This window comes from Prionailurus bengalensis, chromosome E4 (assembly GCF_016509475.1).
Source record: "Prionailurus bengalensis isolate Pbe53 chromosome E4, Fcat_Pben_1.1_paternal_pri, whole genome shotgun sequence".
NCBI lineage: Eukaryota > Metazoa > Chordata > Mammalia > Carnivora > Felidae > Prionailurus > Prionailurus bengalensis.
The window spans coordinates 62249947-62275431 of record NC_057360.1 but is presented as its reverse complement, the minus strand read 5'-3'; the positions used below and the strand labels follow the sequence as shown (position 1 = coordinate 62275431).

General features: G+C 48.1%; 1 protein-coding gene across 7 annotated transcripts; it reads left to right on the top strand.

The window, feature by feature from the left end:
- Positions 1-1013: 1013 nt before the first annotated feature.
- On the top strand, positions 1014-25023 carry HSD17B7 (hydroxysteroid 17-beta dehydrogenase 7). 7 transcript variants are annotated; one of them, XM_043567552.1, is made up of 10 exons: positions 1015-1145; positions 2848-3051; positions 6993-7085; positions 8823-8937; positions 12452-12646; positions 16164-16268; positions 16973-17029; positions 20631-20729; positions 21907-21939; positions 23597-25023. In XM_043567552.1, the coding sequence occupies exons 1-10, from the start codon at positions 1111-1113 to the stop codon at positions 23696-23698; spliced, it is 1038 nt and encodes a 345-aa protein (XP_043423487.1). In that variant the 5' UTR covers positions 1015-1110; the 3' UTR covers positions 23699-25023. The 7 variants fall into 7 exon arrangements, 6 of the variants coding, with proteins under 6 accessions (XP_043423487.1, XP_043423490.1, XP_043423491.1 ...); XM_043567555.1 differs by lacking the exon at positions 16973-17029; XM_043567553.1 differs by lacking the exon at positions 21907-21939 and having other exon boundaries at positions 1016-1145.
- Positions 25024-25485: the final 462 nt, after the last annotated feature.

Genomic DNA, 25485 nt, shown 5'->3' with positions numbered 1-25485 from the left:
ATCATTGCTGTGTATAAATAATTGAAACTGTTACAGAGGCCATGAAGTAGATTAAAGCGTGTTCCCTAGAGTTAGATACATGATGTGGGGAGTTTCTTAGGGTGAACCCGGACCAGTGACGGTCACCTTGTTACCAATGCACGATAAATATAGAAACCTGGATTAAGCATTAGAAACTTTTATAGCACTTGGGCAGAAGACTCTTTTATATGTTAAATCTAATAATAAAAAAATCCGGGCTTGAATTTTGCATCCTTTGCTTTTTATTTCATTTTTCTCATGACTCATTGCTCTCGTATTTTTCAGGAGTACCCATCTGGGATGGCTGGGAAAAACAAAAGGGGTTGTTTATCACAGAGTTTGAGAAGCACTGAAGTAGGAGTTTATAGTACACCACTGGTAATGTCCTATGAAGTTCTTAGGTTCTCAGGTTCATAGATGTTCCAAATTTTGAAAACTGGCAACTCATCCATGATTGTATAAAAAATTTTTAAGGAAATCAATGTTCATTTTTCCAAAGAGGATTTTTTTTTTAGAGGAACAGCAGGTCTGGGACCAGAAGCTTGTCTGTAAAGTGGCACAGTGCCTGGATCTACACATCCCAAAAGGAGTAGAAAACGAAGTAGATGACAATACCCAAACTTTAACTCCTAGACCCAAATCTTTTCTCTAAGACAAGGAGTTCTGGTGCAAACATCCCGAGGCCTTCCTGCAATAGAGGCCAGGCGGGGGCACCAGGGTACAGATCCCGTGCGTGCCACGCATCCCGCGCCCCAGTGCTCTGCTGGGGGAAAGCCCGACCCAGCAAAGGGCAGGTGCAGCAGGAGCCGGGTGGGTCCCGCGGGACACCTGAGCTACGGAGGACGACGAGCGTCCGGATTGGCTCGGGTGCGGCTCCGCCCCTCGGCCTACCTCACCCCACCCGGGGCCCGGCGCCTGGAGCGCACCGCCGGCCGCGATTGGAGAAGAGCCGATGACGCGAGCGGAGCACCGTCGGGTCCTGATTGGACAGCAGCGGCGTGGGCGTGGCCGAGGAGGGCTTCTGGTTTCCAGCGCTCGCGAGGCAGTGGCGGCTGCCGGCTCCGCGGCAGGGCGGCGGGGTGGGAGACCATGCGGAAAGCGGTGTTGGTCACCGGGGCGAGCAGGTGAGGCGTCCTCGGCGGTCGCGGCGGCGGCAGCGGCGGGTCAGGGGTCTCAGGGAGCAGGAAGTACGAGGCGGGCCACCGCCGGCGACCGCCCCCGGGAGCGCGCGTCCCCGGCCTGGCGCGGTGGGACCTCGCGCGAGCACCTGCCCCGCTGTTCCCGGGTCCCCGGCGCGCGACGTCCCGGCGTCCGGCCGCGCAGGGGGCTCGGTAGCCGGTGCCGGAATTGAACGTGACGGCGGAAAAGCAGCCTGGGGCGTCGCGGGGGTCCTGTTGGTGTCCGGGACAGGGGCGCTCTCCACGCCGACCCCCGCCTCCTGCACCTGGTCCGTCTTGTAGTCCCGGTGTCCTGTCTGTGCAGGACGCTGAACCCCGGATATGTGTCGACACCCGTGAGCAGGAGGACGGGGTGCGGGTGGGGTGTGTCATTCCATCCAGCACAGAGCTGGACGCCTGCACACACTGTTACAAAACTAACCGTCTTCTGCAAAGTCCCGGGAGGCGCGCACAGCACCATCACCGCCCGTTTCTAGTTATTCCAGGGTTGCCCGCGTGGACTCCGCCCCCTCTGCGTTCTCTTTTCACTAATGTGAAGAATGTGTGGAGGCGACACCCCCCAGCCCCAGCCATTCTCCTGCCCGTTGCAGTGGGGAGGGATGAAGGCGGGGGGTATGTCCAATGTCATCTAAAATCCGTCCACTCGGGGCTACCTAGCCGCATCCCTATTAGCTAAGCCAGCGTGGCAGGTGTCTGTGAGTGGCCTGGTTTAGCGTGTCCTCTCCTCAGTGCCCTGAATGAACAACGGATTCGGGGCTTCCCAAGCTGTCCTTGAAGTGACCCAGAGTTGATTTTGTATGTTTGCTTCTTTTGCATACGTTGTGATGGATGCAGTTGGATAATTATCGTAAAGACCTGCTATTCTCAAGTGAGGAGGAACAAGTGTAAATACACCTGATGCTCTGTTGGCAAAGCCCAGGCTCCGGCCACCCCCAGCCAGGCTGGTCTGAGTACTGTTCCCACCCACTGTGCAGTTTCAAATGCCTTTTCTAAGGAGTTTATCTGTCCTTGACTCGTCCTCTTTCCTGGTGCCCAGCTTGTATTTCCTCTTCCTACCTTCTACTTAATCGCGTTGGGTTTTTTCTCTCCTAGTGGTTATTCGATCTCGTAGTAGTTGAGAGGAACCCGCCTCCTGCCGCGGTAGTGAAAGATCCGTCCAGTCCTTATCGGGAGCTGCTCTTGCCCCTGATAGTGGCCACCGTACCAACGGGGCGTGGAGCCCTTGCCCTTGAGCAACCTAGACAGCAAAGTCAAACATGCACACGGGAAACAGCTCATATGATGCTCTTTTCAACTCTTGCTGGCGACGCTCTGAATCACGTTCATGAGTGTCGTAACAAGTACAGAAGGAACCCTGCCCGCAGGTTAATCGCTGCATTGAAAGACAGCTCTCATTTGCAGTGCAGTTATTTGTGGGTGACAGCGTTTGCAGAATGAGAGAAACAAACGGGACAGCGGCCTGAGAGAGGGACTGACTGTTCAGTTGGGGTAGGGGGTTCCTTTCTTTTCATAGTTTTTGAGTCTTTTCTCCCCGCCCGGGCCCCTCATCGGAGCTCACGTTGACAAGGTCGGCTCTCTGAACCGGGGGGAAAGGCCTCTGTGGCACCGCCTGAATTAACACATGTTCCGTGTCCGAACTGACCCCCAGCGGCGTTGGCCTCGCCCTCTGCAAGCGGCTGCTGGAGGAGGACCACGAGCTGCACCTGTGTCTGGCCTGCAGGAACAGGAGCAAAGCGGAAGCGGTCTGCGAGGCTCTGCTGGCCTCTCACCCCCTCGCCGAGGTCAGCATCGTGCAGGTGGATGTCAGCAACCTGCAGTCGGTGTTCCGGGCTTCCGAGGAGCTCAAGCAAAGGTACGCCTCTTGCTGATGGGTTTTCTCTCACCTGATTGTGTCACACAGCGGCGAACAGAATATGAAAGGGTAGGGAAACCTACGAAGAAAAAGGCGCGGTGCAAGCCGTAGTCGTGCTGGGGAGATCCGTATGGAGCGACTCATTGCACCTTCGTTCTCAATCGTAATCGTGATTATCTCACGGGGATGAATTTATGAGGACGCCTTGATGTGTGGTCAGTTGCGTGGGCAGCAAGGTGATTCCTTTCTGAATGCAGTTTTTGTATCTCTCCTCTGTGTCACACCTGCATGAAGTAGGTTGGACAGGTGTTGACATTTGCCAGGTGAAGAGCCTGAGACGCAGAGATAAGAGGAATGTGGCTGAGAAGGTGGTGGGACTTCCTGTCGGTTGGGTTGGTCTTAGAGCCCACGTCTACATCCTATTTCTTCAGAGATTATTTCCCCCACAGGTCCATAAAGATTTGTTCACATCGACACAGTAATTGGCATATAACAGGTATCTGAGAAATATTTCGTGTATGAAGGAATAGGGTCCTTGGACGTATAACTCCCTGGAAAGTGTGCACAAAATCGCATACAGATGCACAGTGCATTTGTTTTCTGGGAAAAGAAGGCATGCTTTTTTTTTGTTGTTTGTTTTTTTTGTAAATTTTAAATTCTAGGAAGAATTTATGATCCAAAAAGGTCAGGAGCCCTGCACTGGTCCGTACTGAGCCCCGGAGATATGTGGAATACTTAATTTTCAAACATTTTTGTCCTTGAGGTCCTTTTTTTTTTTAAGTTGTTTTTTTAAACATTTATTCATTTTTGAGGGACAAAGAGAGACAGAGCAGTAGCGGGGGAGGGGCACACAGAATCCAGGCTCTGAGCTGTCAGCACAGAGCCCGACGCGGGGCTCAAACCCACGAACTGTGAGATCGTGACCTGAGCCAAAGCCAGACGCTCAATGGGCTGAGGCACCCAGGCGCCCCTGTCCTCGAGGTCCTTAAGCCGCTTTGTTTCCGTGGACAGTAAAATGATGTCCAGTAAAAACGAGGAAGGCCTTCTTGGTAAAGGCATCTACTGAAGAATGCAACTTCGTGTTTTGCGTGTGGGAATTGCTGGCCATTTGCCTGTCCCTGTTCCAAAGACACAAGGGACAGGGTGAAGGTGGAAGCCAGCCTTCTTCACCCGGCTTTTCTGGGTGCAGCCTCACCCTGTTGGGAAATCTCACTTCTCACTAGTCCTGAGCTCCTGGAATTTTCTGCCACAACATCCTTCTAAAAAACTGAGAAATATCTACATTTCCTATCCCCTGCTCTTCCATAACTTTGACTTTCCAAGTCTGTGAAACCGCACAATAAATGTATTTAAAAACCCCAGCGTCAGGACAGACGTTTCGAGCTCAAATCAGGTTTCAGGCATTGTTTTCCCCAAACCTTCTCAGCCAGCGTGTCTTTTCTGTTTTGTAGAGATTTCGTGGTGTTTCCTCACTTAGCAGAGAAGAGCCTTTGTCCTCAGTTAAGAGTAGCCCATGCTAGTACAGTTGACTTTCGAGATTTTAAGTTGTAACGTTCATAGTATTGACTTTTCTCAGTTGCCTTCAAAGTTTCAAGATGTTTAGTTATCACAAGCTTAGTGACTTAGCTAAGTTGCAGTGATTTCACAGGGATTTGAGGCCGCAGGGCAGTAAGGTGGAAGGGAGCACGAAGGTAATACGTGTCTGCCGTCAGCATTTTGTGCAGCTTTGATGTATTTATTTCATCAGCAGAACAGCTCTTGCTGAGCTGAGTGGTGTCTCCCAAAGTTAGGAAATGATAGTTGTAGTAAGAGTCACAAATTTGGGGATGTGTGCTCGTGTCCAGACATATCCATTACTATGTCAAGAATCTCCTGGGCGCCTGGGTGGCTCAGTCGGTTGAGTGTCTGACTTCAGCTCAGATCATGATCTCACGGTTCATGAGTTCGAGCCCCACACTGGGCTCTGAGCTGACAGTGTGGAGCCCACTTGGGATCCTGTCTCTGCCCCGACCCTGCTCGTATCTGTCTGTCTCTCTCTCAAAATAAATAAATAACCTTAAAAAAAAAAAGGATCTCCTGCACTTAATGGCCCCAAATGGTTGTCCACGATGGTAGACCCGAGGTAAATTCGAGCCAAAGAGAGCTTGGGAAGGTCCCTTCCGTTGGCTAATTCAGCACCATTCCTGACACCTGGGTTTTCTGGCCGCACGACTCTCTTCTGTAAGCTACGTGCAGAGGAAAACCAGTAAGAAATTGTAGTTCCATTTTATCCAGACTAGAGCACTTAACGTTCTGTCACTTAATCTTTGAGAGTGGTAAGTATGCCATTTTACTGAAGCCAGACCTGGATCTGGCATTCTGGTGCAATTTCCACCCTTTGCTAAACATTTTCCTTTCCATTCCTAGCAAGATGTGTTCATGTTCTTAGATGGAAGTTTGCAAATTAGGTAACGGAACATCCAACAATAGATGGGCCCACATGACTGGTGCTTATGTGGATGGCCCAGTAGTATCCACATCAGCATGTTTAAAAATAATTGTTTATAACTTTTTTATTTTTGAGAGAGAGAGACAGACAGAGGGTGAACAGGGGAGGGCCAGAGAGAGAGAGGGAGACACAGAACCCGAAGCAGGCTCCGGGCTGTCCACACACAGCCCGACGCGGGGCTCGAACTCACGAACCGTGAGGTCCTGACCTGAGCCGAAGTTGGATGCTCAACCGACTGAGCCACCCAGGCACCCCTTCCACGTTAGTATTTTAAGCAGTAAATTTAGTAATTAGAGTCATTTGGCTGTTCATTACTTGTAGACTGATCAAGAAATGTTTGTGTGGGATCTGAATTGGTGAGCGTGGATGTATTTTAAGGTCCCAGCTTTAGTAGCTACGGCCCGTGTTGTCTTGGGCTGCACACAAGAGGGCACGGAGACCGTGTAATGCGCAGAAGTCTAGGGGATATTCTGAATATTCATGGTGTCTGTGAGTGTCACAAGGGCAGGCTTGCCCCTAGCTCAAGAGGAGTACACTACATTAAGTCTTACATGGGGTTTCAATATGAAAGTGCTCCCTCTGGTCCACATTTCACTGTTCTCTCCATGACGGGTTCCACGACATGTGCCTTCCCCCCACTCAGCTTCCGTAATCTCCTTGTATTCTTATGAGCCCCCCTCATCTTGTGATACAGAGGAGCCGGCCACGAACAGTGACAGGTTTCCACATGCATCTTTTGCTTTAGTAGATATCTTGGCATTCAGGTTCCAGCATTAATGGATCAGATTGGGCGATTATCAATATGATATAAATTTTACCTATCAACAGGGAAGATGTGACTCTTTTTTTTTTAATGTTTATTTATTTTTGAGACAGAGAGAGACAGAGCATGAACGGGGGAGGGGCAGAGAGAGACACAGAATCCGAAGCAGGCTCCAGGCTCCGAGCTGTCAGCACAGAGCCCGACGCGGGGCTCGAACTCACGGACCGTGAGATCATGACCTGAGCCGAAGTCGGACGCTTAACCGACTGAGCCACCCAGGCCCCCCCCCGTGACTCTTTAAAAAAAAAAAAAAAAAAGGCAAAATGTTTCTAAGACCAGAAGGAGAGTTGGTTTAGTAGACCGAGGGTGGCCGTGTGCAGATCCTAATTGGGATGACAGAGGTGGGAGGAGTGTTGATCTGAGATGTAACTTCAAAACCCAGCCTAGCTCCCCAAATTCTGTTTGCAGCCACCGTCAAAAAAAAAAAAAAGAATACTCAGATATTTCTTGTGGCTAAAGAGAAACCGTTGAGAAAGAAGTGGGTGTAATGTATGATGTGTTGTACATTCCCTTCAACTGGCTGTGGCCGCTTTTTTTGGTTCAGAAAGTGTTTTCTGTCCCTCATAGGCTTTCTTTATTCCAGTTGCTCTCGGGATAATGAACCGTCTTATCGTGGTGTTTTCCTTGCAGGTTTCAGAGATTAGACTATGTCTATCTGAACGCTGGGATCATGCCCAACCCACAGCTGAATATCAAAGCGCTTTTCTCTGGCCTCTTTTCAAGGTAATGTTCAATTTCTAGATGAACCGAGTGGAAGGAACCCATTCCTTTTTTTGCCTGGTTTTGCCCTCGGCAGGTTAAGTTAGGGGGCTGAGGGGTGGTGGCCAAGAGTTGAGACAGGAAGTGTTGCAGCCGCATCATGAAAGAAAAGCATCTGTCTTTTGTGGGAGAGGCTGGAAGTCCTGGATCTCAGGGTGTTCTAGGTCTCCAGGACATTCCAAACGGCTGGATGTTTCAGAAGGTACATTTCTAGGGGCGACTGGGTGGCTCAGTCAGTTAAGCCGCCGACTTCGGCTCAGGTCATGATCTCACGGTCTGTGAGTTTGAGCCCCGCGTCGGGCTCTGTGCTGACAGCTCAGAGCCTGGAGCCTGTTTCAGATTCTGTGTCTCTTTCTCTCTGACCCTCCCCCATTCATGCTCTGTCTCTCTCTGTCTCAAAAAATAAATAAACATTAAAAAAAAAAAAAAAAGAAGGTGCATTTCTAGTCTGCCTGGGTGTGATTAGCAGGAAGAACATTTCAGAATCAGGCAGCATTGTCTGCGAGACTCCAGTATCCACGAGACTTGCTTTGGAAGTATCTCCCAGCTCTGTGGCAGGTGCTTTGCCCGGTGAGCTGGGGAGCGCACCCAGCTAAAAGTGCCCCTGGGAGATTCTCCATACGGAGTAGCACAGTGGCTCCAGAAGTGTTTGACCATGACCTGTAGTAAGAAATATACCTTATTTTGTGACCTCGTGTACTTATACATAGATATTCATACTCTTTTTGCACGCTCCTTACTACGTTGCTACTTTTATTTTACTTCTCTTCCATCACACACACACGCTGGTCTTGACCTAATAAGTTGATCTCATGGCAAATCACCGTGTTCATATGTTGGGTGCTTCAGGAATTCCCCGTAGAAAACTAACCTGTGTAACTTTCGCAGTTAAACATCAGTTTGTGCTGGGGTGAGACATTTTCCCCTTGGCATGGCTGTTATTACCCCACAGAGGTTCACCTGCACCCCAATGTGGGAAATGGTGAGAGAATTTTAGCAGCAAGTTTTTTGTGTCAGGTTCCCATTGGTGGTAGGAGTTAGAGGTATGTAAATATGTCTCTGAATTGAGAGAAAGGAAGCATTTTTGCGTCTTATTATGCACTCACAGTGACACAGTCTGAGAAATTGACATTTTTATTCTTTTTAAAAAAGTGTTTAGGGCGCCTGGGTGGCTCAGTTGGTTAAACGTCCGACTTTGGCTCAGGTCACCATCTCATGGTTCGTGAGATCGAGCCCCGCGTCGGGCTCTGTGCTGACAGCTCAGAGCCTGGAGCCTGTTTCCGATTCTGTGTCTCCCTCTCTCTCTGCCCCTCCCCAGCTCGTGCTCTGTCTCTCTGGCTCTCAAAAATAAATAAAACATTAAAAAAAAACTTAAAAAAATGTTTACTTATTTTGTGAGAGACAGAGTGGGGGAGGGGCAGAGAGAGAAGGAGAGAGAGCATCCCAAGCAGGCCCCGCATGCTGTCAGCACAGAGCCCGACACGGGGCTTCGAACTCACGAACCGTGAGATCATGACTGGGGCCGAGATCGAGTCAGCTGCTTAACCAGCGGAGCCACCCAGGAACCCCACGTTTTTATTCCTGATGTTATAGGATCAAGGAAAATGTAGTTTTGGGGCAGGGGAGGGGCAGCAGGGAGCGTTTTTCAGGATCTTCAGTTAAAGAAGCTTTTAAAAGTCATACAATTGTCTTCTGTTTCAGAAAAGTGATTCATATGTTCTCCACAGCTGAAGGATTGCTGACCCAGGAAGATCAAATCACTGCCGACGGGCTCCAGGAGGTGTTTGAGACCAACGTCTTTGGCCACTTCATCCTGGTAAAAAGACTTGGGGCTCATTCGGCTCACGTTAGTGTTGCGACCTTGAAGGCTCACATGGCTGCAGCCCAGGGCTCTTTGTTCAGCTCACAAATTCCTGGCTAGCATTAAGTCGTTGAGTACTTAAATAGGATGATTGCTGTACTCTCTGAAAACATTGCTTCCCTAAAGCAGTGTATTGATACATTAATTTTTTTTTTTTTTGACATTGGCTCTAGAGAGTGGAGAGAAAAGTGCGAAAGAGGCACACGGCGTGTGTGTGTGTGCGCGTGCGTGCACGCGTGCGCAGAACTGTGAGAAAGTATACCAGTCCTGTTCTGAATGTTCTTTGACACTGGGCTTGGCATCAGATAGGATGGGGTGGTGGGCAAGCCGTTGTTAAATGGGAATTCATACCCGATCTTTTAGTGATTGGGTTTCTTGGGTGTGATTGCGGATTCTTGGGTGTCTATACTACGTTACAGTTCCAGGCACGCGCGTGGAGTTAAGCGGGAGATGTGCAGTTTGCCTGGCTTGTTCAGGGCTCTTGCCTCAGGCTTGACCCCATGGGACAGCTTTGCTGTCTGCTTGAAGTAATGCCAGACCACGTTGCTGGTTGCCTGTAATTCCTTGGTGTTGGAGGGACTCCTCCTGATGCTGGGTTGGCCAGCGCAGAACCTGTATTTCTGACGCCTTTTTATTCGCCGCCACCTGTCTCCACCTTAAGCCTAATTTCCCTTAAAATTGGACCTCTTTCAGCACCAGCCTGTATTTGCAATAAATGAAGGTGTAGCCAAACTCGGGAACAGTATGGACCCGTTCAAAGACATGTGATAAATATTTTGCAGTTCAGTGGGACGGCTTCTAGCATTTTATCATAAAGAAGGACTAGCGAGGCATAATGTGTATAGTGTGGTCTCGTGTATGTAAACACACAGGAGAAGATGCATCCTCGCAGAGTGTAGATAAATGTGTATAATATTTCTGGAATGATACAGAGGAAGCTGGGAGCACTGGTCACCTTGATGAACTCGGGTACCAGGGTATCAGCGAGGAGGGGGACTTTCATGTTTCAGTCTATAACCTTTAGTGCTGTTTAGTTAATGCGATGTGGTGTTACTTTTTCAATGGCAAAAGTTCGTTAAAACGTAAAGTCAGAACGGGATTGAATTCTTGTCTGGTCTTTGTTTTTATACCTTTCCACAGATCAGTTATCTAGTATTTCCTGTATCTTTTTATAATACTCGTTCTTTGCCCTCTTCTTGAATTATTAAATTCATCGATAATGATAGAAGATAATTATTGCTATTACGACTCTGTGAGTTTTTTGATGAATCTAGTGTTTAAAAATTAGGTTGTTCAGAAGATCAAGCATTCGGGTCATCTGGGTGAGGGGAATGGCGGAGGAGAGTGGTGGCCGTGGGCAGAGTTAGCACAGGTGTCCTGGTGACACAACCCAGCCTGTGGATCCTTTGACGGGTGGGCAAGGCAGCTGGAGTTTGGGAATTGATTTGTCTAATAAAATAATCAGGAGGCTTAGAATGCTTCCCACTCTCTTCAAATAGGTTTAAGAATCTTACCACTTTCTATGGAACACAAACTTGGATTCTAGGTTCCAGGTGTCAGTGCATTTTATAAATGGATCCATCCCAAGTTTGATCCATATGCAACATGACCAAACTTTTAGGATCGTTACAAAGTATAGAGGTAATTTCCGTGAAGTTCCAAGCACAGAGTGGTACCAGTTAACTTGATTTAGTCTCGTGTTTTTGAGTTTTCTTGCTTGCATTTGATTTATTCATCACAAATGTGGATGGAGTGCATCTGGAAACTTTCCTAGGTTTTTCTTTAGTAAGTTTTTTGTTTGTTTTCCAATGGTTTGATTTACAGAATTATTGCAAATATAGTACAGAGAGTTCCTGGACCCCCAGTTTTCTGTCTCATTTAACACCTTTCCTTGATGTAGTACATTTGTTGCAATCTGAGAACCAACCTTGTTATTAGCGGGAGTCCAAACTTCATTCAGATTTCTTCAATTTTCTAAGATCCCATCTTGGATACCACAGTACATTTAGTAGCTGTCCCCTTAGGTTCCCCTTGGTTGTGACAGTTGTTCAGACTGCCCTTGGTTTTGATGACCTTGCCAGTTTTGAGGATCACTGCTGAGGTATTTTGTAGGCAGCCCTCAGTTGGGATTTGTCTGAAGTTTTTCTCGTGGTTAGACTTGAGTCATGTGTGGGAGGAGGACCACAGAGGTTAAGTACCATTCTCGTCACATAATATCAAGGGTGTGGAACTGTCAACGTGGCTTATCAGCGTTGATGTTCTCTTCGATCCCCTGGCTCAAGGTAGTGTCGGTCAGGTTTCTCATTGTCAAGTTCCTCTCTGGTTTTTCTCTCCTTTTCCATATTGTACTCTTTGGAAGAGAGTTAGTGTGTGTAGCTCACACTTAAGAGGTTGTGTTTGACCCCCTGAAGGGTTGATTATCTACCTAAATTATCTGGAAGCTTTCTGCAAGAAAGATTTGTCCGTTCCCCATTTAATTCTTTTTTTTTTTAATTTTTTTTTTTTTTTAACATTTATTTAGTTTTGAGAGAGAGTGAGTAGGGTCGGGGCAGAGAGAGAGAGGGAGACACAGAATTTGAAGCAGGCTCCGGGCTCTGAGCTGTCAGCACAGAGCCTGATGTGAGGCTTGAACTCATGAATCATGAGATCATGACCTGAGCTGAAGTTGGATGCTTAACCAACTGAGCCATCCAGGCCCCCCCCCCCCCACCCATTTAATTCTTTATGCAATCATTTCTTGGTCGATTTGATCTCAAAAAAGCTAAAAAAATCATTTATTATATTCACGTGGGCTTGCGGATACTCATTTCCTACTTTGAGTTGTAAATACCGTATTTTGTGCAAAAAAAATGATTTGCTCAAGTTGTGTCCCTTTGGGCCATTGGGGGTGCTCTCTGTTGGATCCTGCATGTCTTTGACATAGCCTCATTGTCATGGTTTCCCGTTTTTGTTTTGAGCATGCCCTTTCTGGCACTACACGATGCTGTGGGCTCATCGGTACATTTCCTGCCCCAGTCCTAGAATCCACCTTTTCTCTAAGGAGATCTGGTTCCTCTTGCTGGACACTGGTATTAGAAACCAAGATTCGAGGGCTCGTTGCTATTGATGCATCAGTAGCTTCTAGGCTGACGGAGCAGGGAGAGAATCCGTGCATAGTAACCCATGTATATGTTAGCATATGTTATAGTGATGTTATAGTATATGTTATAAATCTTTTTATATGTAACCATCTGTATCTTTATGAAGCTAAACATCAGTTCGTCTGATGTCTCGAACTCATTTCCACATGGATCATTCTGGCCTCCTCTCTCATGTGTCTGTAAGAGCCCCCCCCCCCCCCCCGGCAACGACCTACCTGTTCAGTCGCAGCATACATTTATAGTAGTTTCCCGGTTGTTACCCTGTACGCCTCCGGTAGATTTTGATCCATTTTTTGTTCCTCTTTTGTTCTTTTTTAAATCTCCTTCAGATTCAGGAACTGGCACCTCTCCTCTGTCACAGTGACAGTCCTTCCCAGCTTATCTGGACATCGTCTCGCAATGCGAGGAAATCGAATTTCTGCCTTGAGGACATCCAACACAGCAGAGGCCAGGAGCCCTACAGCTCCTCCAAGTACGCGGTTGACCTGCTCAGCGTGGCTGTGAACAGGAACTTCAACTCGCGGGTGAGTCCTGTCTCCGTGACGCAGAAATGGCAGGGTGGCGATTTCTGAACTACAGTTGATTTTCTGGTCACCTTGGCTTTCTGTTAGAAGATGCGGTACTGTTTCTTGAGCAGGATTGCCGTGAAGACAAGAGAAGACATGAATAGGAGTGACAGGTGGTGCGTGTCAAAGTTTTAGGGCAGAGATAATTAGCTCCTGGCCTTGGGTACACGGGCATTCATTCGCCGTCCCGTAGCTCCTCAGCAGCTCTGGCTTCCGCAGCAGAACGGGACCCACGAATGATGCGAGTACGTACTGTGAAGCACCTGCTGCGTTTCAGGTGCTGTATCTTTACCTGTGTGTGTCATTCAGTGCCTTTCCTGTCCCAGGGACAGTGCAGACAGTAGGTCTGAGTATCCCCATCTTCAGATGAGGGTTAGGTGATTGCCCCCAGCCGTCACGCACAACTCGTTACTAATGGTAGAGCTCAGAGTTGAGCCCAGGGCCGTGTGACTGTAGGGTGGAATTTTCCCACTAAACCACGCTGTGTCCCAGTGTCTGCCGTATCAGGTGCTATAGGACAGCCAGGGGTGACAGAGCCTTCTGCACAGTGGGCTTGGGTGACGCTCCAGAGCTCTGTCTTTATGAGGACGCTGGGTTTAGGGGGTGTGTCTTTGCAGAAGGCAACCCTTGTTGGTCTCGCTGGCTCCTTGTGGCCTCTGTGGTCTGGAACTCACTGCTGCTCTGAATGTCTCTCTTGTTCGGGTCTAAAATCTTAACTGAAAATCTCCAGTCTTTCCCATGGCATTTTCCTTTGTTTGCTTTGACTCTGCTGTTTGAGTGTGGGACTGTGGGGAAATTTAATTCCACTAATATTTACAAAAGACCTACCGCGTGTAGGGCACTGGGCCAGGCTTAGGGTTGCAGAGAAAGGAGAGAGAAAAAGATAACCAAGGAGCTGTCTGCCCTTGCCGGACCTTCTCTGATGATACGTCAGAAATAGTCTAAGACTTTTTTTTTTTAATTTATTTATTTCTGAGAGAGAGCACACGCAGGAGAGAGGCAGAGAGAGGGAGACAGGATCCTAAGCAGGCTCCGCACCATCAGCGCAGAGCCTGATGCAGGGCTCGAACTCGTGAACTCTGAGATCGTGACCTGAGCCAAAATCAAAAGTCAGCCAGTTAACCGACTGAGCCACCCAGGCGCCCCCATAGTCTGGGCCTTCTGTGATAGTCTAGACCTGGTTTATTCTGGAATGGACACCTTGTCAGGTGGAGCTCTCTCTTCTGTGGTCCGGGTCCTAGAACCGTGCCTCTCAGTGAAGAGTCGAAGCTGAGAACATTCCCCTAGAACTGGATTGGAATCCTTGGGCAAATTATCTCATCTCCCCGTGCCTCAGTTTCCTCATCCGAAAAACAGTGCCTGCTTCACAGATTCGTTAGGAGGGTTGAAGAGGGGCCGGGTGTGAGGCAGTCGCAGCCGTGGTCTCGGAATGCGCTTGTGCGTGCGCGTGTCTGCACGTGTGTGCACACGAGGGTGTGCCTGCCCACACGCACCTGTCGGGTTTGCAGGTGTGTGCAGATACGAATGTGATCGTGTGGGTGGTGTGTGCATGTGTGGAGGTGCCCCGGGTGTACAGAAGGCGTGTGGTCTATGTGTGTGCACCTGTGCTGGTACGTGTTTGTGTGGCCATCAGCATCAGGATTATTATTGTTATTGTTATTTCTTGAGTTCGTGTGTTGGTCTAGTTGTTGGCCTCCTTCTGAGGTTCCTTGAGATGTTTAAAAAGTTGTCATAACTGCTTGTTTCCGGCAGCTCCCTTTTGGGGGCAAGGTCAGAGTGGATTAGCCGCTCTTTTCGTAAAAGGCTCTGGGATTTTGCGTATGTTTTAATTGTCCAGTAAGCTTTGGGATTTCATCTTTTACAAGAAAGGGAGTTTTGGCTAATGCTGCTGCCTTCTAACATCTGTATGATTGGTTTTCCTTTTTTTTTTTATATATACATTTATTGTTGAGAGACAGAGAGAGACAGAGCATAAGTGGGGGAGGGTCAGAGAGACGGGAGACACAGAATCCGAAGCAGGCTCCAGGCTCCGAGCTGTCAGCACAGGGCCCGATGCGGGGCTCGAACCCACGGACCTCGGGATTGTGACCTGAGCCGAAGTCGGACGCTTGACCGGCGGAGCCACCCAGGTGCCCCAGGTGAACTCCATCCTTTTAAAGGCTTGTAGCACTGGAAATGCTGGCGGGTCCGTGCAGGCTACCTGGTAGAGTTTAATCGTTCATTAATGACCCGTCACACGCGTCTGCGAACCACTCAGGTCCTCACAGCTGATTCCCTGTGACGTGTGGGGGGACCGTGTTCTTGGACCGAGGCTGCCTCCTTGTTTGTTTCTTTTGTTGCTCAACATTAGAACATCACGTGTCTCAGGGACCTTGGGTTTCAGTTCACAGGTTTCTTCGCTTAGGACTGAGTAGGCCCTGACTTCCTAGCTAGCTGCCAGAATAAGAAATCCTCCTCAGCCATCTGCAGGGGGGGGAAGCTATGTTACTTTCCTGGGAAGAATTTGGGGTCGCTGGTGAGTCCAGGCTCTTAACTGTTTTCAGGGGACCTTTGGTGGACCACAGGATCCCCGGGCATTGGATTGTCTGTGTCAGGCGCCATCAGACCTCTGCAGCTCCGAATAAAGAAAGCAAAACTCTAGCTTCTGTTACCCAGGGCGCTTTCTGTCCACTGACCAGTTGGTGGTACACTGATGTGTCCTATTTCCTTTTAAAAGAAAACATAAAATTACAAGCGAGAAGAGTAGGAGTTAAAATGGTCAGCAGCTACGTGAGGTAAAATGTAGTAAAAATTGACCTGAATAAACTAGCAAGACGAATCCCAGTGCTCCAGGGATTAGTAAAGCCTGCACAGGGCCTTCCTGGTAGCTGGGCTCTCTTCCTAGGGCAGATCTTTCTAAAATGACAGGTGCTGGGCTAAGGAGCTGATGGAGGGCTGGCTGCGCGAGAGGTGTCTGTGGCGCCACACGCAACCCTCCATTCCCCTCTCACGGCACGAGCTCCCCCCTCGAGCTAGAGGTGTGCTTCTTCTGTGCCTGCGGGGGGCAGACCCAGGCTTTTAGGTTTGGCTGTCTGTGACATGTAGATCAGAAACTTCTTGAAGGCAGACACCGTACTGGAAATGTCTTCTTCATCTTCAGGACTTACTACGATCAATAATCTGGCCTTCGATTACGCCAACACGTCGCAGACTCGGGTAACCAGATCCTGCTTTTCTCTTCCAGCCTCTAGTGTGGCTGTTCTTTGTACTGGGAGTTTCTTGAGAGCAGAGAAGTGCCTCTCCGTAGCGAGCTCTCTGCACGTGATTCTTACGCCGAAATGGCTTGCCCACCTTCGAGGGCAGCTCAGAGCACAAACCCTCCGCGCCCTGGCTTCCTGGCTCATTGGCGTCTCTCCTGTATTCAGGAGCATGTAGATGGGCTGCGTTGGTATGCACGGAATTTGAGTCTTACGACTGCTCCTGTCTCTGCTCCCAGGGTCTGTATTCCAGTGTGGTGTGCCCGGGTACCATGGTGACCAATATGACGTGTGGAATTCTCCCTCCCTTTGTGTGGACACTGCTGATGCCAATCATATGGCTGGTGAGTGACAGACGCTTCTGCTCCTACTTTCTCTTCGACTTGGGACCCAAAAGGTGTGTTTAAGGGTTGGGAAATGATCTAAGCAGTTGAACCAGAAGGTGGCAGGGTTTCACTTCGTCGGAGGTTCCTTAGTAAGGAACCTCTACGTCTCCCGCAGCACCAGCCATCTGAATGGCCCCTTCTCTTTAAGGGAATGAGCCCTTGATCATGCATCGTAGCTCCCAAGAGTTCTAGGATGGCATAATTTGGGGAAATCTGTGTTAGGTGACGTTAAAGTGGATTTCTCTGAGCCGTCAATGCATTGAAAGTTCCCACAAGAAGGGAATGGCTGTGCATTGTGTGACCACGGAACCATGTTTTTGCTCATTTGTTTTTGTTTTGTGCTTTGGGCATATGGCAGGACCAGAGTTTTCACAGCACACGTTAGAAAATGCTTGCTTACGGGAAAGGTTTCTCTCTCGCAGAGCTCTGGCAGAAAACGTCCCTCTGTTGTGGCAGGCAAGGGGAAAAGATGAGAAGGAAACACGCCTCCGTGTTAAAAGCTCAGAATGATGGCGATTATGTGATATTTCTCTTCTAGACTTGTGATACTTAAGTGTTCAGTGATACGAAATGCAAGTTAACCTTTTTCAGTATGTGAATGAATAATGCTTTGGTGACTCTTCTAAACCACCACAAAATGACTGTCGTTTTCTTTTCCTCAGCTTCGCTTTTTTGCAAATGCTTTCACTCTGACACCGTACAATGGAACAGAAGCCCTGGTAGGTCGCTAGAGTTGCAGTAGCTTGTACGGTCGCTAAGCAGATATAAATGTATTTACGTACGTATTTTAAATGTTTACTTATTTTTAAGAGAGAAAGAGTGCGAGCGGGGGAGGAGCAGAGAGAGGAGGGACAGAGGATCCGAAGCAGGTTCCGTGCTGACAGCAGAGAGCCCGATGTGGGGCTCGAACTCACGCCCCGTGAGATCGAGGCCTGAGCCAAAGTCGGATGTTCAACCGACTGAGCCACTCAGGTGCCCCAGAGCGGATATAAATTGCAGCTCACTGATAGTGGAAACAATCTCAACAGAAACGATAGGCTATGTAAATCATCAGCGTCCTGTTTTGGACTAAGGGGGACCATAAGGCTGAGTGCAGAGTATTAGGAGTGAAGTTTAAGTTTAGTATCCACCGTAGCCCTGGATACCATGGTTGTAGGGACAGCACGTCTGTGGAAGCAAAGTCCGCCAACAGCTAGAGAGCAGAGCAGCGGAATACTACAGGGGCAGGCAGAGCAGGATGGTCGCCGGGCCCTCGGTTCCATGGAGAAGGTCGTCTTGCAGGCCAAGAGTACAGGCGACACAGTCCAACTCCCGTTTCCTTATACGAAGATTCTCTTTCCTCTGTTTAAATATTAGAGAATCGGTTTGTTGCTTTGTTAGAAAACCAGTGCATTTCCTTAAATCACACGTGACAAGTGGATCCCGTGTGGCAGACACGATTACGCAAGTGCTGTCCCTGAGGGTTTGTCAACCCAGGGCCCAAGGATGCGCTCTGCTAACGGATCCGAATTGTCACACGAGATGAAGCTTATCTGTCCTCTGTCACTGTAGTGCTTGTACTTAGCAGCCTCTTAAATCTTGGCTGAGTTGAAATTAACCAAGGAAAACATGAAAGAAATTGGTTGCCACTCTTGTTTTGGTAAACGTTGCAGAAATGAACGCATTTATTATAGGGACATAAATTGATTGTAGAAGCAAGTGCTTTTAAGCCACTTCTAATGAGTCCTTAATATATTTGCCAAAGCATTAGAGACAATGTGATTACTCGTTGACATCCCAGATACTGAAAATCAGGTGTGGCGGTCAAGTATATACTGAGCGTCGGCGGTGCGAGGAACACTTAGAAGACAAAACCTCCAGGTACTAAGGCGCTTAGAGTTGTATTTGGAAAAAAAGAGAATGTCGAAAATAAAATAGGCGAGGGGCGCCTGGGTGGCGCAGTCGGTTAAGCGTCCGACTTCAGCCAGGTCACGATCTCGCGGTCCGTGAGTTCGAGCCCCGCGTCGGGCTCTGGGCTGATGGCTCAGAGCCTGGAGCCTGTTTCCGATTCTGTGTCTCCCTCTCTCTCTGCCCCTCCCCTGTTCATGCTCTGTCTCTCTCTGTCCCAAAAATAAATAAAACGTTGAAAAAAAAAATTTTAAAAAAAGAAAATAAAATAGGCGAGAAAATAAGACATTCTGTCATCGGGTGGTAAGTCCTCGGACTAATCACCGGGGGATCAGTGGGAGCCGGGCTGGTTGAAGCAGGCTTTGCTTCCTTGGTCTGGGCTCTGAGGGATAAGTTGGCTCTGGATAGGACAGCGTGACGCACGTCACAGTTTAAAGAAATCTGTTGTGACCCTGCTGTTTTTTCCTAAAATGTCGATGGATGAGTCCGTATCCCCCTGACTGCCATTTAGTGATGGTTGTAGATGCTGGTGGATGTGGGTGGATGGGGATTTGGGTACAGCGCACGTGCAGGAAGGATCTCAGGTGAGATTCACCTCCTTACGTGGGCTAAGCCGGAGTGGCCGAAAGCACAGTGGTTGAGGGCGTGGACTCTGGAATTCTACGGATTCTCTTCAGATCCCACGTCTTCGGTTTCTGGCTGCGAACGCCGGGGCACATGTTTTCATTTGCTTTTATCATTATCTGCAAAACAGGAATTCCAGGCACGGACGAGAGGAAGCTTTACTATAAAGCGTTTTGTGTGTTTCAGCGTTAACGATTTCAAAGAAAACTGTCCTAATGAAAACAGTATAGTTCTGGCAGGTGCATGGACAGGTCAGTGGAGTAGAATAGGAAATTCAGGACAGGCCCCCAGCACACAGGCATCTAGTATATGACAACGATGGCCTTCCAAATTAGTGGGAGAGAGGGGTTTTTCTAGAAATTGTGCCAAAAAATAGAACAGGATCTTCATACCTCACACCCAAATAAAACTCTAGATAAATTCAAAGATTTACACACGACGGAGTTAAAATATATAATGACTAGAAGGAAATATGGGGGACGTTTCTAAATCGTCTAAGAGTGTGGGGACATCCTTACTCCCAGGAACAGACTGAACATTTTGATTAAATAAAAGTAATCAAGTTTTGTGTGACCCAAATCCTCACTGTAAATCTACTCCAAAGACTAACCACGATGCCCAAGAAAAGGTACCTGGCACTCATATCACAGTAACAGGTTAAGTTTCTTCCTGGTTAAGGAGCTTCAACAGTCCAGAGAAACAACAACCTATTGGAACAGTGGGCAAAGGGTGTGAACAGAGAGTTCTTAAACTGTCTTAATCGCACGGAAAGGTGCTCGACCTTACTCAGACTAGGAGGCAGCCCCCTTAAGGCTGTAATGAGATGGTTTCTCAACTCTGATCAGCAAAGATGAGAAAGTTTGGTACCGCACTGTCCTGTCAGGGGCGTAGAGAGAGAGCGTTCTCCCATCTAGCCAGGGGGAGGGTTGACTGACGTAGCCTGGATCAAGGACTGTTGGGCAAGATCATTCAAAATAACACACGCACGTCCCCTTGACCCAGAAATTCCATCATTGGTATTTATCTTACAGATGTTCTCAGACTTAGATCATTCGCTGCAGCGTGGTTTGTACTAGCAGAGGCTGGAGACCGCGTGTATGTCCATCCTTTGGAAATTGATTGTGTACATTACATCTTTGATTGATTGTGTCAATTTCCATCCATGAGATAGAACACTGTTTCTTTAAAAAAGAATGAAACAGCTCTCTATTTACCGAGTTGAAAATATCTCAAAGGGCCTATTGTTCAAATGAAAATGGCAAAGTATCGAATAGTATACATTTGGCTTCCATTTGAGTAAGAGAAAAGAATATACAAGCTTTTAAGCAAATACCTTTTCTTTGGAGGAATATGTAAGATACTAGCTTGCTTCCAGAGGGAAGAGCTAGGTGGCTGGAAAATTGTGAAGGTAGGGAGACTTACTTTTTACCAGTACATCTCCTGAATGGTGTTCACGTTCAGGCCTATTAAGAACGTGAAATGACGTAACAATATATGTTGTACTTACCGTGGCATGAGCTGAGTATCAACTCTGAAAAAGCCCGTCTCTATGCTGTGAACTTCAATTTGGGATTAAGGGGAGAGATGGCTAAAACACAAGGGGTCTTTGCTTTAAATAAATTTTCTAAGAGGACCATTCCTTCAGGGTACAGTAGTGGTTCGTGAAGACGTTACAGTTTGCTGATGATATTCAAGAGAAGGTTTAGAGTTTGTTTGGAGCTTGGTAAAGTGCTGATTATCAATCCCCACCAGCCTCAGTCATGTCGGGCAGAAGAAGAAAAGAATCATGGACACCCTCTTCCTTCCTAGGTATGGCTTTTCCACCAAAAGCCCGAGTCTCTCAATCCCCTGACCAAATACCTGAGCGCCACCACTGGCTTTGGAAGCAATTACGTAATGACCCAGAAGGTAAATGTGTTTACACTGTGGCTCGGCTGCTGAACTGGCCCTCATGGCGTCCCGGCTTCCCTTCCCTCGTTTCCCGTTCTGGTCACTGGCATCACACTGGCCTGTTTTCCTTTCCATCTGCTCCCTCCTGCCTCCTGCCTCCGGGCCTTTGCATGTCCTCTGAATGTCTACCTCTTCTTTCAACTGACGGACAATTTCTGCTTACGCTTGAGACCTCGGCTTGTCCCTCAGCCCTGTGTGACCCGGTAGCCCAGGTCCAGGGCCTCAGTCGTAGGCTCTCTTGACATCTCATACCTCTTCTGTGTAGGATTCATTCAACGTCGGACTTCTCTGGCCAACTGTAAGCTCTGTGAGCCGGAGGATTATACCCCCTTTTCGAGCACGTTGCCTCGCATGTGATAGGTGCTCAATAGATGTGCTGCAACTTGGGTGAAACATGAAGCATCTAAGTGAAGTTAACTTCCCTTTGGGTGTTCAGTTCTGCTCGTGACAGTTACTGGCTTCCGTGCATTGGTATTTTCAGGAGGCAGGGGATGAACTGTGGGGAAAAAACCCAGAGTGCTGTTTTTTAGACTCCGTATAGTCTTCCAGAAAGAAGTCACACATGGAGTGACATGTAAGAAAATAGGGACATTTCTTCTGAACTTACAGAACTATTTTTGTTGTATTTTTGTCCCTGTTAGCAAGGTTTATTTCGGCCTCCCATTTCCCACTGCCTCATTTACGTGGGAGGCATTGGCATAAAATAAAATGAGATGGAGGCAGACCAGTTACCCCAGCGGCGTCGCATAATCGGCGGTGGTCTTGTCTGTGTGAGGAACGTGAGGCCTGAGGGGACTGTGCTCTCACTTCCCATGGTGTCTGTTTACTAACAATGAACCTCTGAACCTCCAGCGTTTTCCAAAATATGCCCTGTGGGATTCTGGTTCCTTGAGAAGATTTGCAAAAAGCAGTTTGTCAGCCAAGTTTGAGAAACGCCTCGTATTTTATTCCCCCTTTTCCGAGGCCTCCACGATGCACACTGGCCCAGGACAGGCTCTGAGAAGTTGCTGCAGTTCGTGTGTGTGTGTGTGTGTGTGTGTGTGTGTGTGTGTGTGTGTGATGTCTCATCCGGCTGTTTCTGTTTCCTGACTCTATGGCTTGTTTTTCCCTTCAAATTTTATGTAACACTTCATAGTATCCTGAAGAAGAAATCCTTGGGAATTCTGTTGTAAGTTAGTAAGCTTCCTTGTTTACAAATTTTTGTTTTCTTTAACATTTGTTCAGTTTTGGGAGGCAGAACGTGAGCAGGGGAGGAGCAGAGAGAGAGAGGGAGACACAGAGTCCAAAGCAGGCTCCAGGCTCTGAGTTGTCAACTTCAGTGCCCCACACGGGGCTCGAACCCACGAGCCACGAGATCATGACCTGAGCCGAAGTTGGATGCTTAACCGACTGAGCCACCCAGGCGCTCCAATAAGCTTCCTTTTAAAAAGGCCCTTAGAGGGAATGCCTTGTTTATGAACGGGGAGAAAATGTTCAATTCCATACACCAAAATATTTTACTGGCATTTCATTGAAATGCATTGAAGAAAGTGTTTTAAATGTTGATTAATTCAGAGAAGTCAGCTTTCTCCTCTGTTCAGAGGTGGGGTTGGAGGAGATCTCGAACACCTCTAACAGTTCCAATATGGAAAAATGCTTGACAGGGTTTAAAATGAATGTAAATGTTATTTCCAGAACGTTAAGTTTTCTTTGATTTTCATCCTCTCAGCTTTGGGAAGAAAGAGAATGTTTTTTTCCGAAGTTTAAGCTCGGTGTTGACCTGAAAAGAGACACCACTTTATTTTATAGGGGGTGAAAGCTTGCTTTTACATACAGTGTATCACTTAAAACAGAAGAGTGTGAAATAACAGCAGGTTGAACAAGATGAAAGCTTAGATTTCTTGCGCGTAAAAGCAGTTTTGGAGAGAGGTAGTGTTGGGCCGGTATGGCACCCCCCAAATTGTCAGGTCCCCAGGGTCCTTCCGTCACCCCTCTACCGTCCATAAGGTGTGACGCTCATTCTTATGGCTCAAGAGAGCAGTACAGGGGCGCCTGGGTGGCGCAGTCGGTTAAGCGTCCGACTTCAGCCAGGTCACGATCTCGCGGTCCGTGAGTTCGAGCCCCGCGTCGGGCTCTGGGCTGATGGCTCAGAGCCTGGAGCCTGTTTCCGATTCTGTGTCTCCCTCTCTCTCTGCCCCTCCCCCATTCATGCTCTGTCTCTCTCTGTCCCAAAAATAAATAAACGTTGAAAAAAAAAATTAAAAAAAAAAAAAAAAAGAGAGCAGTACAGAAGCAGGGAGAAAGGAAGGGATGCCCATGCCCATGCCTGTAAAGGAGACTCCTGGGCAGTACGACATGCTTCCACTCAGACCTCGCTGGCCAAAGCGTGAATGCATGGCACCCGGCGTCTTCAATGGAGCCTGGACATGTGGGCTTTTATCTGGAGGGCAGTGCACGCAGCTGAAACTAGGGCTCCGTATGAAAGAAGGTGGACATTAGGTAGATGGCGGTTTGAGTTCAAAAAAAATCTTTTGATCTTTCTGTTTTGTCCTTATATGACAGTCGGTTGATGTCTTCTGTTACTGGATGCACAGGGGTTAGCGGGGAGAGAAAAACCAGACCTTTCAGTCTTGCTGGGCAAGGGCAGCGTCGGTAGGTTTGGCAAGTGTTGGAGTTTGGTCTTAACACGTCCTCAGGATCTCAGAGTCGGAAACCCCGGCCCTGTCCTCCCGGCCCTGTTCTCTTGTTTCCGGTTCCCTAATGTATGTTGAAGGCCTTCCTTTTACACAGAGCCCATTTGTTTCATTTTTCCTCTCTGGTCATCGCTGTCTTCGCTTCTTTTCTAGATGGACCTAGATGAAGACACCGCTGAAAAATTTTACCAAAACTTACTGGAACTGGAAAAGCACGTTAGGGCCACCATTCAAAAAAGAAATCATCAGAGCTGACCGTTATCCCCTCTGAAACACTGTGTGCCTTCTGCGCATTCTGGACTTCTGTTGAGTTGGATGATGTGCACTTTTGGGAGACCATGAACTAGAAGGGTCTCTTTTCCTTCCTTTCAGGATTCTAAGACCGTGTGTGTGTGTGTGTGTGTGTGTGTGTGCGCGCGCGCGTGTGTGTGTGTGTGTGTGTGTACCCATGAGAAAAAGATGGGTAAGTAAAATATCAGTTACATAGTCTCCAGGATGGTGTCACAGCAAAATTGTGCGAGGGTCACCCAACCAAGTATGTGCTCATTGGTTCTGCCAACTGGAGCCCAAGGCCCACGGCGTGGGATGAGGTGTGGACCCGAGTAGCCGTGACACAGGCACTCGCTGGTCTTCCACTTGGCCTGCTCGAGCAGGAGAAAGTACTGATCGCCCTCTGAGTGGTAATCTGAGCTCTGTCCCTTTTCTTGTGAACAGTTTTCTTAGGTCTTGTACCTGATTTCTTCCTCCACATGCTGCTTCTAAAAATCCTGACATCGTTAGAATCCTAACAGTCCTAATACAGATACCCATGTAGTTCATCGCAGGAACAGAAGTGTCTTTGTGTTTGCACCACTTGAATCCTGTCTTCTTTTGAAAGTGTCTTTTACTGATGTTGAGGTGGCCCGTGTTAATACCGCGCCCGACCCTTAGCACCATTTGCAGATTGGTTCATTACTGACCAACCTGTGTTCGTGATTATATTTTAACATAGGCACACTTGCAGCAAAACGTGATTTACTCACGTTGTTTCAAATTTTCCAATTGAATAATTGCCGGTGAGCTATCTGCTGGTGTCAGCAGCAGCTGGAAGTGGTTAGGACTCAAGTTTGCGTGATGTGAAGACAAAATGCTATGAGATGCCTAGATGGTTTTGCCCCGAATACAACCAGCACCCTACCTGGATTGTAATAAAGCGAGCAGAAGTTTGAATGACTTAATAAAAGCAAAACAGGTTCTAGAAATGTCATTTCTATACATTCTAAGTATGGATTTTGGTTATGGTTTCTCTAATTTTGTTGCTAGAGATGCCATTGATGACGTTAAACATTCTGTGCGTGAAGAGAAGGACCGAATGGTTCTGCCCGCCCCCCGGTGTCTTTGGGGTTGGAGAGTGGAGGGCAGGCTGGGTTGAACTCTCACAGCCACTCACACTGCAAGTTTGCAGGAAGCACTTTATTGTGGATCTCGGGCTCCACATCAGGGAAGTGGAGTAGTTAGCGTCCTGCTTCCTGTAGTCACGGGTGTGGAGGGACATTAAATGCAATAACACATGGGAATGAATAAAGAGCATTTTTTGAGAATGGTGACAGTATGTTTTTTTTTAATGTTTATTTTGAGAGAGAGAGAGAGAGACGGAGAAAGAATGTGAGCGGAGGAGAAGGGGAGAGGGGAGGGAGAATCCCAGGCAGCCTCCACGTGGGGCTCGAACTCACAAACTGTGAGGTCATGACCTGAGCCAGAATCAAGAGTCGGATGCTCAACCGACCGAGCCACCCGGGCGCCCCAACCATACAGTTTTTATCAGAGATGAACAGGCCGGAACATCCTGGTTCAAATGGTGCCGCGTACCGTGATGACTGTCCGTGTCCCATCTGACTGAGAATTGGTTGGCAGCATCCAGACCAGCAGGATGGTACCAGGGGAAGAGTGTGGATTCTGGGGCTGGGCGGACACTGGATCAAATTTGGGTTCAGTCATTAACTAACTTAACATCTTAGGGCAAATCTCTTCCATTTATACCTGGATTTAACTACAAAATATTT

Coding starts and splice junctions, on each gene's coding strand:
- HSD17B7 (XM_043567552.1), top strand. CDS start 1,111: ATGCGGAAAGCGGTGTTGGTCACCGGGGCGAGCAG. Junction 1,146..2,847: donor TTGGTCACCGGGGCGAGCAG/GTGAGGCGTCCT, acceptor ACTGACCCCCAG/CGGCGTTGGCCTCGCCCTCT. Junction 21,940..23,596: donor AAATCCTTGGGAATTCTGTT/GTAAGTTAGTAA, acceptor CTTCTTTTCTAG/ATGGACCTAGATGAAGACAC.